General features: G+C 41.5%; 1 protein-coding gene across 1 annotated transcript; it reads left to right on the top strand.

The window, feature by feature from the left end:
* Nucleotides 1–677: 677 nt before the first annotated feature.
* LOC109241388 (E3 ubiquitin-protein ligase RNF144A-like) lies at nucleotides 678–17,543 on the top strand. The gene is made up of 3 exons (XM_019408131.1): nucleotides 678–1,150; nucleotides 1,932–2,090; nucleotides 17,380–17,543. Exons 1-3 carry the CDS (start codon nucleotides 678–680, stop codon nucleotides 17,447–17,449), a joined length of 702 nt encoding a protein of 233 aa, XP_019263676.1. The 3' UTR covers nucleotides 17,450–17,543.
* Nucleotides 17,544–18,311: the final 768 nt, after the last annotated feature.

The raw sequence follows: 18,311 nt of genomic DNA on the forward strand, positions 1-18,311 counted from the left end.
AGCAGCAGAGACAATACCAAAATTGGCAGCACCATCAAATTTTTTTATAGTAGTATTAGTTGCCATGGCTTCTTAGATTTTAGGGAAATGACACCGAAAAATAACAATAATAATACTGCAATAATATTATTCGTAAGCGGAAACATGGATTGTCTTTCGTCGTGCTAGGCACTGTCCTAAGAAACTATTTCAGCAATGTGAAATATTTCCCCAGGATTAAACAAGCCCATCTCTATTTATTAGAAGATACAGGAATCAGCAAAATATTAATAATAAATCCAGCAAGTTGGAAAACTGTAAAAGAAATTACTTGAAATGAAAATTTGGCCGAAATGGGACTATAGAAGAAAGCTTAATAATTGCTATGATAATGGCTATGTAGCTAGGTAATGATTGAACTACAAAGGAAAAGATAATTTTTTTTCTTTTGTTGAGATGATTCGGATGGGTAGATTGTGGCTATACATAGGCAACAATAATAATGATAATCTTGACAAGTGATTTAACACTTGTCCATGAACAAACATGCAAGAGGACACTTGGACAAAATAAGCCATTTGTCCATAGCTTCTAGAAGGTTTGACACATGTTATAAAAACTCTTTACATGCATATTGACACTTGGTTTAAAGCATAACAATTCGACTCATTTATTTTGAAATTACTACCACAACGTTAATGTCAGCAGCCACGGTTTCAGAATTCAGTAAGTTTAAGAGGGTCAAGACGGAAATCGGAGAATCTTACTCTTCTGGAAAACGATGTATGATTTGTATGGAAAATAAACCTACAAATGAAATGTTCGGAAACATCTCTTATTGCTCACATTTTTTCTGCGTACTCTGTATCAGCAAATATGTTGCTAACAAAATACAAGAAAACATTGGCGTTATCAAGTGTCCTGATATTGCTTGTCAAGGCATAATTGAACCGCAATTTTGGCGAGAAATTGTTCCTAAGGAAGGGTTTGATAGATGGGAGAGTGATTTGTGCGAATCTCTAATTTTGGGTTCACAGAAAATTTATTGTCCTTACAAAGATTGTGCAGCTATGTTGGTAGACGATGGGAGTGAGAATATTGTAACAGAATGTGAGTGTCCAAATTGCCGTCGATTGTTCCGTGCTCAATGCAATGTCTCGTGGCATGTGGGGTTTGAGTACAAAGAGTGTAGGGAAATGACACCGAAAAATAACAATAATAATACTTGAATAATATTATTTGCAAGCGAAAACACACGGATTGACTTTAGTCGTGCTAGGCACTGTCCTATGAACTATTTCAGCAATGTGAAATATTTTTTCAGAACTAAACAAGCCCATCTCTATTTATTTAGAGGATACAGGAATCAACAAAATATTAATAATAAATCCAAAAAGTGGGAAAATTGTAAAAGAAATAACTTGTGAATGAGAATTTAGCCGAAATGGGACTATAGAAGAAAGCTTAATAATTTCTATGATAATGGCTATGTAGCTAGGTAATGATTGAAATATAAGGGAGAAGATAATTTTTTTTTTTTGTGATCATTCGGATGCAGTGGCGAAACCAGAAATGTTTTTAAGGGTGTTCAAACTTGAAAGAAGTAGAAAAAAATTCCGACAAAGGGTGTTCAATATAGATTTTATATATCTAAAATCAATATTTTACTTATATACACAGTGTAACTTTTCGTAATTTTTTGGCGAAGGGTGGTCAAAGGCGGCTTCGCCCTTGTTCGGATGGGTAGATTGTGGATATACATAGGCAAGAATAATGACGATAATCCTGACAAGTGGTTTAACACTTGTCCATAAACAAACATGCAAGAGGATACTTGGACAAAATAAGCTATTTGTCCATAACTTCTAGAAGGTTGTCCACATGTAAAAACTCTTTACATGTATATTAATACTTGGTTTAAGATATAATACTTGGACTTATTTATTTTAAAAATACTACCACAAAGAATTCCATCGTTTAGGCAGAAACGAGAAGGGGAAGGAATTAGATGTGATGCTGATGGAGCTTGCTAAGAATAAGAAATGGCGGAGATGTCCCAAGTGCAAAATCTATGTCGAAAAGCTCGACGGTTGTTTACGCATAAATTGCCGGTAATTTTCTCATTCATTAATAAGCACTAATTACTTCATTTTTTCATTTCATTTTTGTTATTGTATTTGTAGATTTTAGGAAAAATAGATCTTTTTTTTTTGGTAATTATGACTTTTATTATCAAGGAAATATTTACAGAGTGCTCAAAACCTTTAAAGTTGGACAGCAACCCCAACTTTAGCATACTTCACCTACTGCCAAGCAAGAAAATAGAAAATTGTAATCTATGCTTTGTCTACTAACCAAACTAACTAGGATAGTAATCAAGTTGCTTCAATAGAAGTGCCAATTTCTTTCTCGTTCTTCCTTTGCAATGTATGTCTTGAATGATCTGCCTCACTATAGTTGTTGCTGGTCTGGTTTTTTGTTGGAATATTTTGCTGTTTCTTTCCAATTAGGTATAGTATACACTTTCTGCAAGAGCCATACGGTATATCTCTACTTTGGCATTGTTACCATAGGCATGATTTTGAGCCCCAATTTCTTCCTTCCATCCCATAGCTTGTCTTCCATGCCACTTGAGTAGTTGCTGCCAGATCTGAGATGTGGCGGACATTTAAAGAACAAGTGTTGTACATCTTCTTCATCACTATCACATAATGGACATGTTGTGTCATATCCCATATCCCATTTTTTCAGCTCATCTTTGTATAAAGTATGTCTTGTATTGCAAGGTATAAAATGAATAACCATTTGGTGCTGCCCTAGTTGTTGCATGTCAATTTCTTCCATTGCACTTTAGGATAGTTGTCTGTCAGCTTATTATACATTGTCTTTATAGCATATGTCTCACCATTCAGAAATTCCTCTGTAGTTACTCCTGCACTCTCCAAATACTGCTTAGCCTTTAGGATAACTGACAAAGGATTCTTAGAACTATTGGTCTTAAACATGTAATGCATTTTTACGAGCATGTAGTCAAAGGTAAAACGGAATTCTTAATGTTATAAATTTTCAAATTGAAAAGTTTAAATTTCTAACAAATTAAAAGGAAGGAGTTACATATAAATGGAATAAAATGAGTATTATTTAGTAATAACGATTGTGTTTGGCAATACCAACATCTTAGTCATGATGGCTCGGGGATATATAATTCGGGTTAAAGTCATAGTCAAATATGACGCTAGCTTGATGTATTTGCTTAAGAAATAAAATTCCACCTTTCCTATTAGCTATAGCTTCTGATATGATGTTAAACATTGATCCTAATATATTATCTTTATGTATACGGTTAAGATCGAGTTCGCCCGATTTTGCTATTTAATCGACACCAGGGGATCGGGTCAAGGGTCGATCTCGTAATCGATCGGGCCGGAGTACGAAGACGGGGTGTCAAGTCTAAGAATCAAGATGCCCGTCGAGATCAAGGCCAGCAGCGATTGAGGCTAAGTATGACCGACCTCGAGTGAAGTGCAATAACGGAAAAGCGAGATATCCGTAACCGGTCGGTGATCAAGGCGGAAATTCCGGAACAGATCAAATCAAGGGCGGTTATTTGTATCAATCATGAGATTTACCTCCATAATAGAATTGTACCATAATTAGGATTCCTCTATTACATAAAGAGAAGTCCCCATCATTTGTAGACACCTTACATTCACGAATATCAAAGCAATATAATATTCTCTCTGTAACTCACGTACTTTTGTTTATCAACTTGCTGCTCTTTAAGTGCTCTTGTTCTATTAAGCTCGAGGGTTCATTAGCTCGAGGGCATTGACCAATCGCTAGTTTGCTTTGTATTGTTGTCAATTTGCATCACTTATCTTTACGTTTATCAATTGATATTAAGTGAAATCACGTATCCTTAAAACCACATTATAAATTTAATTGTTACTCAATTTTTAGGGTAAACAGTTTGCCCCCCCCCCCCCGGTGGGGCTAAGGATAAAGTGATTGCTTAATAGTTTAACCTTCATAACCCACACTGCCTTTACGTTTGTTCTCGTGAGTATTTTTGATTTCAGGAACCAACATGTCAAACCCTCAAGCAGTACCCACTCACACTGATACCGGCCTTGGTCTTCTTGGCGAAAAAAAACACATAGTCGCCTCGGGATACGGAGTGCCTCCAATCCATCCCGAAGCACCACAAGTCGTAGATCCAATTTATGTCAGTTCGTGTTTCGCATTCGTGGAGATTTAGGCGTCGATCCTAAAAATAGCTTCCGCAGAGACGCCCAGGCAGCCGGTCAAAACACAAAAATGGTGAAGAAGGCGGAATTAGCCTTCGAATGATATTTGACATGCTGTAAACTCGGCAGGCCGCGATAACGCAACTCCAAAATCAGAATCGAGCCCCAAGCAGAGTCGAACTCGATACGTCATAGGAAGTTGTTCATAGGGTCGAACCCGTACAGGAGAAATTGAACGATAATGGATCGGGAACTGATCCCGTCATCATAAATATGCTCGAGGAGCTTACCAAATGGATTAAATCGGGAGAAAAGAAGATCGAGGCCAATGATAAAAAGGTAGAAACGTACATCTCCTGGTTGATCAAATACCGGGGGCACCCCCGATTCTGAAGGGTTTGGATTCGAAAACGTTCATACAGAAATTGAATCTGTTTTATTGAAAAAATTTGGAGAAACTTTATCGAAGTGGGCAATGATATGGTACCACAATTTGCCGCCCAATTCCATCGATTCTTTTGCCATACTTGCCGATTCGTTCGTAAAGGCACACGCCGGAGCAATAAAGGTCGCGACTAGGATGTCAGATCTCTTCAAAGTGAAACAAAAGGACAATGAAATGCTAAGGGAATTCGTATCTCGATTTCAGACGGAGCGCATGGACCTACCCCCGATTACTGATAATTGGGATGTCCAAGCCTTTACTTAGGGTTTGAACGAGCGAAGTTCAGTATCATCACGTCAACTAAAGCAGAATTTGATTGAATATCCAGCGGTGGCCTGGGCCGATGTGCATAATCGATACCAATGAAAGGTCAGAGTCGAGGATGATCAGTTGGGAGCTCCATCTGGTTCCGTTCACTTAAATAGGCCCGAAGGCAGGATTTAAAGACACTTCAACAGAGAGCCCCGATCGAACAGAGATCGGTACCAACCATATAGCGCAGATCGTAGAAATAACGAATCGGGACATAATCCCGTTCGAAATGATCGAAGGAATGATCGAGGTCAAAATTCTCGAGGGCTCATGAGTAAGAGTGGATTCGATAAACATGTCGAGCCTAAGGAAGCACCACGGTTATCGGAATACAACTTCAGCGTCGATGCTTCAGGTATTATGTCTGCCATTGGACGAATCAAGGATACTAGTGGCCCAGACCTCTGCAGACAACTCCATCTTAAAGGGATCCAAATCAAATGTACAAATACCATGGAACCCATGGTCACAGAACCGAGGACTGCAGACAATTAAGGGAGGAGGTAGCTCGTTTATTTAGCGAAGGTCATCTTCGAGAGTCCTTCAGTGATCGAGCAAAAAATCACTTCAGAGACAGGAATGAAAACAGGAAAAATGAACAGGAGGAACCGCAACACGTGATTCATATGTTCGTCGGTGGGGTCGATGTCCCTCAGGGTCCGACATTTAAACGCACCAAAGTCACAATTACAAGGGAGAAGCGCACCCGGGACTACTTACCAGAAGATACCTTATCTTTCAACAATGAGGATGCAGAAGGAATCGAACAGCCTCACAACGACGCACTGGTAATATCTATCCTTTTGAATAAAATTCAAGTTAAATATGTGTTGGTTGATCCAGGTAGCTCGGCAAATATTATTCGATCGAGGGTCGTAGAGCAGCTCGGCCTTCAAGATCAAATCGTGCTTGTAGCTCGAGTGATCAACGGTTTCAACATGTCATGTGAAACCACTAAAGAGGAAATCATGTTGCCAGTTAACATGGCTAGAACTATCCAGGAAACAAAGTTCCATGTAATCGAAGGTGATATGAGATAAAACGCGCTGCTCAGAAGCCCTTGGATCCATAATATGAGGGTGGTACCCTCAACGCTTCATCAAGTCTTAAAATTCCCAACACCGAAAGGAGTCGAAAACGGTGTACGATGAACAACCAGTAGCCAAAGAGATGTTTGCAATCGATGAGGTGATACCAGTATCGACTCTAACATCAACAAAGGGACCAAAATCAAAGAAAAAATAGAAGGTCAAATGGTAACCACAGTCGCCGGCTTCGACCAGATCGAGACAGCAGGAAATTATCGAGGATGATGATTACATGATACCTCGAACCTTCGTAACCCCCGATGATTTCTATGCCACGAAGTCAACGATCGAAGAGCTGGAACAAGTCATACTTATCATCAACTGCCCGATCGAAAAGTATACCTGGGCACGGGGTTAACTCCCCGAGCTCAGGTAAAAACTCATTAAATTCATTATTAAAAATATGGATTATTTTGCTTGGTCCCGCCTTGACATGACAGGGATCCCACCGGAGATCATCACTCATCGATTGAGTTTGGACCCGAAGTTCAAACCGGTAAAGAAAAAGAGAAGGCCACAGTCCGAGGTAAAGCATGAATTCATCAAGGACGAGGTAACCAAAATTCTCAAAATAGGATCCATCCGAGATGTAAAATATCCCGAGTGGTTAGCAAACGTATTTGTGACGACCCGGTCGGTCGTCTCATGAGTTACCGCTCCATTTTCCCCATTTCTGCTTCTATTTGCTTAAACGGTTTTATATGTGATCGGGTTGGTTGGCTCGTGTTCGGAAAGGTTTGAGACACTTAGTCTCTTTTAAGAAGGCTTAAGTTGGAAAAGTCAACTGGATATTGACTTATGTGTTAGAGGGCTCGGATGTGAGTTCCGATGGTTCGGATAGCTTCGGGAGATGATTTGGGACTTAGGAGTGTGATCGAAATGTGTTTTGGAGGTCCGGAGTAGATTTAGGCTTGAATTGGTGAAATTGAGTTTTTGGCGTTTTCCGGTTGATAGGTGAGGTTTTGATATAGGGGTCGGAATGGAATTCCGAGAGTTGCAGTAGCTTCGTTATGTCATTTGGGATGTGTGTGCAAAATTTCAGGTCATTTGGACGTGGTTTGGTTGGGTTTTTGATCAAAAGCAGAATGCGGAAGAATTTAGAACCTTAGGCTTGAATTCGATGAGTTTTGGTGATTTTGATGTTGTTTGGGGTGTTTTGAAGATTGGTACAAGTTTGAATAAGGTTATAAGATATGTTTGTGCTTTTGGTTGAGGTCCCGGGGGCCTCGGGGTGATTTCGGATGGTTGACGGAAGAGTTTGAGATTTTCAGAAGTTGCAGATTTTTGCTGCTTCTGGTATTTCCGCACCTGCGTATTGGGGACCGTAGGCGCGATGCCGTAGATGCGGAAAAGGTGATCGCAGAAGCGAAAAAAATGCCTGGGAAGGCAGGAACCGCAGATGCGGTTGTGGGGACCGCACCTGCGAAGGCGCAGATGCGGAATTGGCATCGCAGATGCTTTTTGGCTGAGTTAAGTGAAAGCCGCAGAAGCAGCTCATTGAACGCAAATGCGGTACCGCAGATGCGGTTGAAGTACCGCAGATGCGGAAATGCCTGGGTCAGAATGTTATATTTTCTCCTTCGTGATTTTCAGAGGGTTTCACTACTTTTAAACACGAATTTTGTAGCTTTGGGCGATTTTGAAGAGAGAAATCAAGGAGACATCATTAAGGTAAGGTTTTGGATTATGAAAAACTCGTTTTTATGGTGTTAATGCGTAGATTAGAGCTGTAATTAAAGGTAAAGTTGAGAAACTAGGGCTTATAAACCTAGGCCTTTGAATGAGGATTTGAGGGACCATTTGTGGTCAGATTTTGGAACTTTTTATATGTATGAACTCGTGGGGAAATAAGGAATCTAATGATGTTAATTTTATCGAATTCCGAGACGTGGGCCCGGGGGTCGAGTTTTGGTAATTTTGGATTTTGTGATGTTTTTCAATTATTTTCGAGTGGGCTTCGCCCCTTTAGCATAAATTAATGTTTACGTTCTGATTTTGGTAGATTCGGAGCATCCGGAGATCGATTCGAAGGGCAAAGGCATTGCGAGCTAAACTTCGGGCCGGATTGAGGTGAGTAATAATTTTAAATGCTGTCCTGAGGGCATGAAACCCCAGAATTTCACAGCGTTCGGCTATGTTGAGGTGAGACACATGCTAGATGATGAGCGTGGGGTCGTGCACCTTTAGGGATTGTGACTTAGTTCATCACGAATAACTATTTTACTGCGTATTTGACAATTAATTGTTTGATATATTATATTTTGGTCTAAATGCCATATTTGGGCTTCGTGCCAACTGTTTGAACCCTTAGGGGATTTTTAATGATATTTTCCTCACTGTTTGATTTCGTACTTGTGCTCAGTCATGCCATATTTTCACTATTTTCAAAACTCAGCTATGTTATTCTAATTTTAAACACTTTAAATGATATTTTCAAAGATATTTGAGCTGAGCTTCATATTTTACTGTTGCCCAAGGGGCTTATGAGATTCTGACTGAGTAAGGCCGAGGGCCTGTATTGTGAGGATACTTTTGGGTCGGGCTGCACGCCGCAGCAGTGATATACTGATCATGATAATAAGGCCGAGGGCCTGAGATTGTACGCCACGAGGTGGCTTGTGATTGATATGAGGCCGAGAGCCTGTTATGATGCCACGAGATGGCTTGATATTGCACTTGGGCCGTAAGGGGCCCCTCCCGGAGTCTGTACACCCCCAGTGAACGGGTACCCATTGTGATATGAGATATAGCCCGAGGGGCTGGTATTGTTCTATGATATTGCCCGAGGGGCTGATTCTGTTGTTACTGTGCCCGAGGGGCAGTTATTATGTGTTTACCTTTTCTTGTTGCATTTTCCTATATATATATATATTGTTTGACTGCTTAAAAGGTGTTCATGAGATTTCACTGCTTAATTATATTTACTGATTTTGTTATGCCTCTGATAGCCTAATGTTGTGTTTAACGTGATTTTATATCGCTCAGTCTTCATTTATTTTTATTACTCACTGAGTTGGAGTACTCCCTTTACTCCCTGCACCCCTGTGTGTAGATTCGGGCGCTACAGGTCCTGCTCCTAAGGGTTGATAGTTCCAGCAGGTCTTCGGAGATTTACTAGGTAGCTGCTTGGCGAATCGCAGCCCAGTGCATTCTCCCTCTATCTTAGTTCTTTTTTATCCAGTTATGTAGTAGTGGAGTAGACTTCAGACTTATAGTATTGTTTTAGATGCTCATGATTGGTGACACCCCGATGTCGGGCTGTGTTGGTTTTTTTTTAATTCCGCAACTTATACTGTTATTTTGGGATTTTATTTTTATTAAAGACTTGGTATTTATTATTTTAACTACTTAAAGTGAATTGGAAGTGTGTCGGCTGGCCTTGTCTTCACGAGAGGCGCCATCACGACCGGGTTTGGGTTTAGGGTCATGACAGTAGTTGTAGTCCCCGAGAAAGGGAATAAACTTAGAATGTGTGTAGACTACAAAGACTTAAACAAAGCATGCCCTAAGGGCTCTTTTCCTCTGCCGAATATCACTCGCATGAACGATGCCACGGTCGGCCACGAGATCCTCAGTTTTCGCGATGCCTACTCCGGGTACAACCAAATACAAATGAAGCCGGAGGATCAAGAAAAGACTTCGTTTATCACTAAGTACGATACTTATTGCTATAATGTAATGTCGTTTGGGCTAAAAAATGTTGGTGCTACTTATAAACGCCTAGTGAACCGAATGTTTCGAAGAACAAATAGGTAAATCAATAGAGGTTTATATTGATGATATTTTAGTTAAGTCTCTGCGTGCAAAGGACCATTTGACGCATTTGCAGGAAACCTTCGACATATTGAGAAGATACAACATGAAGCTTAACCCCGAGAAATGTGCATTCGGGGTCAGTTCAGGCAAGTTCCTCGGCTTTATGGTATCAAATTGGGGAATCGAAATCAACCCCAATAAAATCAAGGCAATCGAAGACATCACAGTCATGGATAGCATTAAGGCCGTACAAAGGTTAATTGGATCGATAGCTGCTTTAGGACGATGCATCTCGAGGTCTTCGGATCGAAGTCACAAGTTCATCTCACTACTCAAAAAGAAGAACAATTTCATTTGGACCCTAGAATGCCAACAGACATTGGAAGAATTAAAGCGGTATCTTTCGATCCCACCGTTGCTTCATACTCTAAAATCGGACGAGCAACTCAACTTATATTTGGCAGTCTCGGAGGTCGCGGTAAGTGGTGTCCTAGTTCAAGAAGAGCAAGGTACGCAATTTCCTGTTTACTACGTTAGCTGAACTTTAGGTGAAGCAAAGACCCGGTACCCACACTTAGAAAAATAAGCGCTTGCTCTAATAAGCGCCTCTAGGAAATTAAAACTGTATTTTCAATGTCACTCAATTTGTGTTGTAACCACTTATCCCTTCGCAATATTTTGCACAAGCCCGAACTCTCGGGCCGACTGGCCAAATGGGCCGTCGAAATCAGTGGGTATGATATCCAGTATCAACCCCGAACGGCTATCAAGTCTCAAATCTTAGCAAATTTCATGGCCGATTTTACACCAGCCCTCATACCCGAGGCCAAAAAGGAACTATTGCTAAAATCAGGTACATCCTCGGGGTTGTGGACCCTTTTCATGTATGGTGCTTCGAATGTGAAGGTGTCCGGGCTAGGCATCATTTTGAATCCACCCACAGGCAATAAAATTAGATAATCTATCAAATCCCCTAAGTTTATTAACAACAAGGCCGAGTATAAGGCCATGATTGCAGGTCTCGAGCTGGCTAAAAGTTTGGGAGAAGAGGTCATCGAGGCCAAGTGTTACTCCCAATTCATGGTTAACCAAGTCAACAAAACCTTCGAGGTTCGAGAAGATCGAATGCAGAGGTACTTGGACAAATTGCAGGTAACCTTACACCGGTTCAAAAAATGGACCCTACAACATGTATATCAAGAGCAGAACACTGAGGTTGATGCCCTTGCAAACTAAGATCATCAATTGAAGATGATGAAATTAGCTCGGGGACTGTCGTACAACTTTCAAAGTCGGTAGACGAAGAAGGACACACCGAAATAAACTCCACAAGCCTAACTTGGTATTAGAGGAACAAATATATCGACTATCTGAAGAATGTGAAACTTCCGGTAGACCCTAAGGAATCGAGGACTCTGGGAACAAAAGCTGCACGATTCACATTGGTCGAAGATGGAACATTTTACAGAAGGATGTTCGATAGGCCATTGGCAATATGCTTGGGTGCGGGAGACACCGATTACGTCCTACGAGAAATTCACGAGGGCACTTGCGGGAACCATTCTGGTGCCGAATCACTGGTTCACAAAGTCATCGGAGCAGGGTATTATTGGGACAGTAAGGAAAAAGATACTAAGGCGTTCGTAAAATGCGACAAATGCCAAAGACATGCACCGATGATTCATCAACCCGGGGAGCGCCTTCATTCAATCTTATGCCCATGGCCGTTCATGAAGTGTGCAATGGAGATTGTCGGCCCTCTGCCATTGGCCCTAGGTAAAGCTAAGTTCATTTTATTTATGACTGACTATTTCTCTAAATGGGTTGAAGCACATGCTTTCGAGAAAGTCAGAGAGAAAGAAGTTATAGACTTCATCTGGGACCACATTGTATGCCGATTCGGGATACCCGCCGAGATAGTGTGTGACAATGGAAAACAATTTATCGGCAGCAAAATAACGAAGTTCCTCAAAGATCACAAAATAAAAAAGATATTATTGACGCCGCATCATCCTAGTCGGAACAGACAGGCCGAATCAACGAACAAGACCATCATTTAAAACCTAAAGAAAAGGTTGAACGACACTAAGGGGAAATGGAGAGAAATTTGGCCCGAAGTCCTTTGGGCATATCGGACAACGATAAAATCTAGTACGGGGGAAACGTTGTTCTCCTTAGTATATGGCGCCGAAGCTCTGATCCCGATCGAAGTCGGGGAACCAAGCGTCATGTCTCGATACACAACGAAAGAATCAAATCACGAGGCTATGAACACAAGCCTCAATTTACTAGATGAAAAATGAGAAGCCTCCCTCGTTCGAATGGCCGCCCTGAAACAGCGAATCGAAAGATATTATAATCGAAGAGCCAATCTTCAACACTTCAAAATAGGGGACTTAGTTATGAGAAAAGTCACCCTCAATACTTGAGATCCAAACGAGGGGAAACTCGATCCAAATTGGGAAGGACCATATTAGGTCCTCGGTGTCATCAGAAAGTGATCTTACAAGATTGGCACGATGAACGGCGAACAACTGCCAAATAATTGGAACATATCACTCCTCAAACGATACTATTGCTAAGGTATGACTCTCTCCCTTTTTTGTTTATATTCGATACTAAATTATTACAGGTGTTCGATCAAAGACATCCGGAAATTCTTCAACACAAGGCTCGGGTTTTAAAGCAGGCGTTGCATTTTTTTCCCTTAGATCGATTTTTGTCCCAAACGGGCTTTTCCGACGAGGTTTTTAACGAGGCAACAATTATCTGTGCTACCTGGGGACAATTCAACAGAATCCGAGGCTTCTTTACAATCAACCTCGAATAATGGGAGGCATCACACTCGAATGTTATGTTTTCAATGAAGATACTTCATGTCAACAGGATCTCGATAGGAAAATTTTGTAAAAGGCCAAGCGGTCAACTGAACCGTGCCCGTGTAGATTCCTGAGCCCTAATGACAAAACATGTGCACATGAATGATCTATTGAAAGAAGTACTTTTTCCTTATCAGGCATTCCATGCCTTAGTGATATCTCTATTTGCAATTTCGTACTTACGATATATTACAAAAACCGGCTCAACAGCCAATCACAACTAAAGCTCGAGCAATAAACACTGTACTAGGGGACTGTCGTTCGAAAATCGACATGCTCGAATAATTAAACTTCAACATCTTAAGACCTTAAAAGGGCAATCCTCGATTTTATAGGTCACGGCCACCCCACTCGGGGACTGATACTTCGAACAAGTATGAAGTATAATCGAGAAACAAGCCCAATGGGAAAATATCAAGTTAAAGGCTACGTCCAAACTAACACGGTTCGGAGACGTCCAAATTTCGTAACCAAACAGGCCTTCAAATTTTTTCATAAAACCGATTAAAAAGTTCTACCCTCGGTAAATTTACATAGGGTTTCGATAACATCAGCCCTCGAAAACCTTAAGAGGTACCACATTGAACAAACTTATGCTATGGCATAACACAGTTTTTCGATAACACTGAATCCTAATGGGTACAGATTTATCTCATGCTAAGGCATAACAAATTTTTATATGATTAAAAAATTTTAAGCCGGAAAAAAAGGAAAAAGCCAGTCTTTTTGGGGCCATATCGGCTCGATTCAAGAGCCTAAGGGCCATGACATTGTTGATCTCGAGGACCCACCCTCGCTTAACCAAAACCTAAGGTTTTTTACTACTCCGAGTTCGAGCAAGTACTCGCTCGATTAAAAAGACTATAGCAATCCGATTTCAACAAAAATTTCACAAGGAAAAGAAGTGAGTCAAATTTCTCACAAGACATAAAGTATATCAAAACTATCATAAGGCAAAAGCAAAACAGAGTTTTCACAAAATAAAAATCAGAGACAAATTGGAAAGAAAAAGGATCTTTCATACATGCAAAAGTATTTACAAAGACCACTCAGGATCTTACACAAAAATCCAAAAAAGAAGAAAAAATTCTGAGTGCCTAATCTTCCACGGGAGCTTCATCTTCATCTTTTCAGATCTCGGATCCACTCGCGCTTCCGGAGTCATCATCATCAGAGAGCAAAGCTTTGGCTTCGGCCTCTAGCACTTCCGTGTTCTCGATATCGGCAGTAAGGTCAAAACCACGAGCATGAATCTCTTCGAGAGTCTCTCTCCAAGACTGGGACTTGTCATGCTCGACAACATAGAATGATCGAACCTGAGCAGCATCAGAAATTTCCTTTGCTCGAGCATTAGCGGCTTCAGCATCGGCTCGGTAGACGGCCACGACTACCTACGGGTCGGCCTTTGCTCTTTCTGCTTTAGATGCGGCCTTCCCGAGCTCAGCAGCCAACCGAACCTTGAGCTCCACAATTTTCTTAGCTCGGGCCAAGCTCTCCTCCTTCATGCTTTGGAGTTGACATTCGGCCAAAGATAGCTGGGCCCGATCAGTGTCTTTCTACGAGGCAAGGCGGTCCATGTTTTGTTTCTACCCCAAGTTCTATGCCTCCTTCATCTTGGCCTCCTCACGAAGTTGCTCGATATTTTTGGCCTTTTGCTGAACCTACAAGATTGAAGTGTTAGTTGTCGTGTTCAGATTAATAAAACGAACTTCCAAAAAATTGCATTACCTGCTCGATCAAGTCGGTTTTCCGTCTACGAGCTGTTGCCAATTCAGCTCTAAGGCCCTTGACCTCCTCTTCCTTTTGATCAATGAGGAGTTTTAGGGCATATTTCTCCGTCGTAAGCATTTTGAGATCAGCCTCACACCGGTCCAGCTCTGCCCGAGATTGAGAAAACGCCTTCTGATGGAGTGTTAAAGCCTATGAACAAAGAAAGGAAATCAGACAAGAAGAAATAAAAACAAAGGTAATATTAACAAAGGGAGCTAAGGCTTACCTAACTCAGAAGTCGATGGGCTTCATCGAAGATACTCAATGCATCACCCAGATCGGAAGTCTCTTCGACCCCCGTGAAGCAGCCAAGGAAAAGGTCTTCCCCTTCGTGAGTCGCTCCCATATGGGGGGTCCCCATGGCCAGGGCTTCATGAATTTGCCCCTCGGAAAATGAAGGGAGGGACGGTGAATCGTCGACATTTATTGCCCCAAGCGGGTTACTTGGGGCATTCTCTTCGTTTTGAAGGGCCTCAAAACTGGCCCCTTCGGGTACGTCCACCGATCACCCATCACGGCGGTAGACATCCTCAGCCTCCGATGCCTTGGGGATTTTGCTCGGGCCACCCTCCGAAATCCTTTCGGCCCGAAGCTGAACTTCTTATACCACCACCGGCTCAGCGGTCTTTAGGACCTCAGCGTTCCTCTTTTGAGCCACCAGCCCGTAGTCAGCATCTTCTTTTTCCTCTTCCCCATCTAGTAACTTCTGAACTGCATCCACAGGCAGGGCGACAGTATCTTTCTTCGACCTGCGAGCTGTGCTTTTCCTAGGCTTTGGAGTATCAGAGGGCGAAACCTTTTTTCTCTTCTTATCCTTGGCCGGTTTCGGGGCCTCCTCCACTTCTCCAGGCGGGGGCGGCCTCATGATAGCAGTATTCCCGAGACTTGTATGAAAGGAAACGAGGTAGGAATAAAAAAGAGATATTTCAGAGAAGGACGACAAACACATAAAAACAGACGCACCATGATTTTTGGCCTCCCATCGGCCCCTTGCCAAATCACGCCACAAACGTTTGGCATATGAAGAAGTCGATGCCAGTTTTCGAACCCAGCCCTCGAGGTTCGGAATTGCACCAGGCACCCAAGAGACCGTTGCATCGTAGGAAGGAACATCAGTGAGAAAAAAATAAAAGGAACGAAGCAGTAAATAGAGGTCAAGGGCCGGGTTTGTACTTACGCTTCATGTTTCATTCTTCGGGGAATGACATCTTCTTGGCCGGAATTATGTCAGAAGTCCTCACTCGGACAAATCGGCCTATCCATCCTCGATCTTTGTCCTCGTTTATGCTCGAGAACAACACCTTCGTGGACCGGCGCTGAAGCCTTATTAATCTGCCTCAATAGAGACGGGTACTGTACAGCCTAATGAGATGGTCGAGGGTGAAAGACATCCCTTCGACCATGCTCACGAAGAATCGAAGCAAAATAACGATAAGCTAGAAAGAAGGATGGATCTGGCCTAGGGTTATTCGGTACTGGCGACAAAAGTCAAGGATAACCAAATTGACGGGACCCAGCATAAAAGAAAAGTGTAAACACTTAAGAACCCTTCTACGTAAGTGGCGATGTCCTCTTCAGGGGTCGGAATCACCACCTCCTTGTTTTCCCAATGGCGATCTTTTTTCACCTATTCAAGATCGCCCTCAGTTATCGAACATATGTATCTCGACATTGGCCCACATCGGCCAGGTACCGACGAGTGTTTCTCAACTTTAAAGTCAGAAGATCGCATGACCCAGGAACACACTCTTCGAAAGCGTGGCTCCACCGGCGTTTTATCGCCGACCGGCCGTGATAAAGAGGTTTTTTCATTTTGATGAATGGTTTTCGATGTTTTCGCCATTTTTATATGAGTTCAGAGAAAGAAGAAGATAAAACTTGCTGTTTGAGGAGAAGGTTGAAAAACGGGATTTGAAGAACTGAAAAACTTGAAGGGAGAAAAAGTGCTTTGAAGATTAGAAGAGATTTTGGAAGTAAAGTTTGAGAAAATTATGAAGATGATCTATTTATAATATTTGATATGAAAGATCAAAAGCATTAGTGGCCGACCATCAACTGGCACTAATTAATGATCTTGAGAACTGTGCAGACGCGATGCTTCAGTCGCCTTCGTCACTTACGTCATGAGGGTGATGTCATAATTGGTCGAGGTACATAAATGGAAGGCTCAGTTCGTTTCTTCTCATTATACTCCAAGAAACGAGGAGACTATCTGTATACGGTTAAGATCGGGCTCGCCCGATCTTGCTACTTAATCGAGACCGGGGGATCGCGTAAGGGGTCGGTCTCGTAGTGGATCGGGCTGGAGTATGAAGACGGGGTGTCAAGTCCAAGAATCGAGGTGCTCGTCGAGATCGAGGCCAGCAGCGATCGAGACTAAGTATGACCGACCTTGAGTGAAGTGCAATAACGCAAGGCGAGATATCCGTAACCGGTCGGTGATCACGGCGAAAATTCCGGAGTAGATCAAATCAAGGGCGATTATTTATATCGATCATGAGATTTACCTCCATAATAGAGTTGTACCATAATTAGGATTCCTCTATTATATAAAGAGAAGTCCTCATCATTTGTAGACACCTTACATTCACGAATATCAAAGCAATATAATATTCTCTATTTAACTCACGTTCTTTTGTTTATCAACTTGCTGCTCTTTAACTGTTCTTGCTCTATCAAGCTCGAGGGTTCATTAGCTCGAGGGCATTGACCAAACGCTGGTTTGCTTTGTATTATTGTCGATTTGCATCACTTATCTTTACGTTTATCAATTGATATTAAATGAAATCACGTATTCTTAAAATCACATTATAAATTTAATTGTTACTCAATTTTTAGAGGTAAACACTTTTTTCTCGGATACGGTATGTGTTTAAATTGAGAAATGGCTATGTTGCATGCAGGTGTGGGCATGATTTTTGCTATGGGTGTGGATTAGACCACAGCTCTCGACATGTTTGTCCCCGAATTTAAAAAGACATGCATTTGGTCCAAGTGTTTCTACATGCATTATGCTTATGCTTTCGACGAGTACTGTCGGTCTGTACTTGATCGTCAAGTATTGAACTGATCGAAAATAATATTATTATTCCTTTTATGTTATAAATAGAATTTTATTTATGGTGAATATCCATATTTAGAGAGATTCTAGGGTTTATTACTTGGTGGCTAAGTCAACCTCTCCCTATAAATAGAGGGTTCTATTCCATTGTAATTCATCCCAAAAATTCAATAAGAATTACTTCTCTTTCTTTCTCTGCAATATTGTTCTTCTACTTTTATTGTTTTATAACACGTTATCAGCACGAGACTCTACCGTCTCAAGAAACTCTTTGAGAAGATTAAGGTAATTTTTCTCCTCTTTTTAATTATGACTGACATTATGAAAAGAAAGTTCGTTGCCCTTGAAATTTCGGGCAAGAACTATATGACATGGGTGTTGGATGCTGAAATCCATTTAGATGCAATGGGTCTTGGAGACGCCATTAAAGACAGAAATAAAGCATCCACCCAAGACTGTGCTAAGGCCTTGATTTTCTTGCGCCATCACCTTGATGAAGGGTTGAAAATTGAATATCTCACAGTCAAAGATCCACTTATTTTGTGGAATGGCTTAAAAGAAAGATATGACAACTTAAAGTTGGTCACTCTTCCACAAGCACGATATGATTGGGCTCATCTGAGGCTCCAAGACTTTAAGTCTGTTTCCGAATATAATTCTGCGATGTTCAGAATTACTTCTAAATTGAAACTCTGTGGAGATACTATCACTGATTATGATATGCTTGAAAAAACGTTTACAACGTTTCATGCCTCCAATATGGTCCTGCAACAG

The sequence above is a fragment of the Nicotiana attenuata genome, unplaced genomic scaffold (assembly GCF_001879085.1).
Source record: "Nicotiana attenuata strain UT unplaced genomic scaffold, NIATTr2, whole genome shotgun sequence".
NCBI classification, from domain to species: Eukaryota; Viridiplantae; Streptophyta; class Magnoliopsida; order Solanales; family Solanaceae; genus Nicotiana; species Nicotiana attenuata.

What these genes read in the sequence shown, in the direction of transcription:
- LOC109241388 (XM_019408131.1), top strand. Translation starts at nt 678, where the DNA reads ATGTCAGCAGCCACGGTTTCAGAATTCAGTAAGTTTAAGAGGGTCAAG. An exon ending in AATGTCTCGTGGCATGTGGG is followed by an intron (nt 1,151 to 1,931) that starts GTTTGAGTACAA and finishes TTTATTTTAAAA; the next exon opens with ATACTACCACAAAGAATTCC. An exon ending in TGTTTACGCATAAATTGCCG is followed by an intron (nt 2,091 to 17,379) that starts GTAATTTTCTCA and finishes TGTTGCATGCAG; the next exon opens with GTGTGGGCATGATTTTTGCT.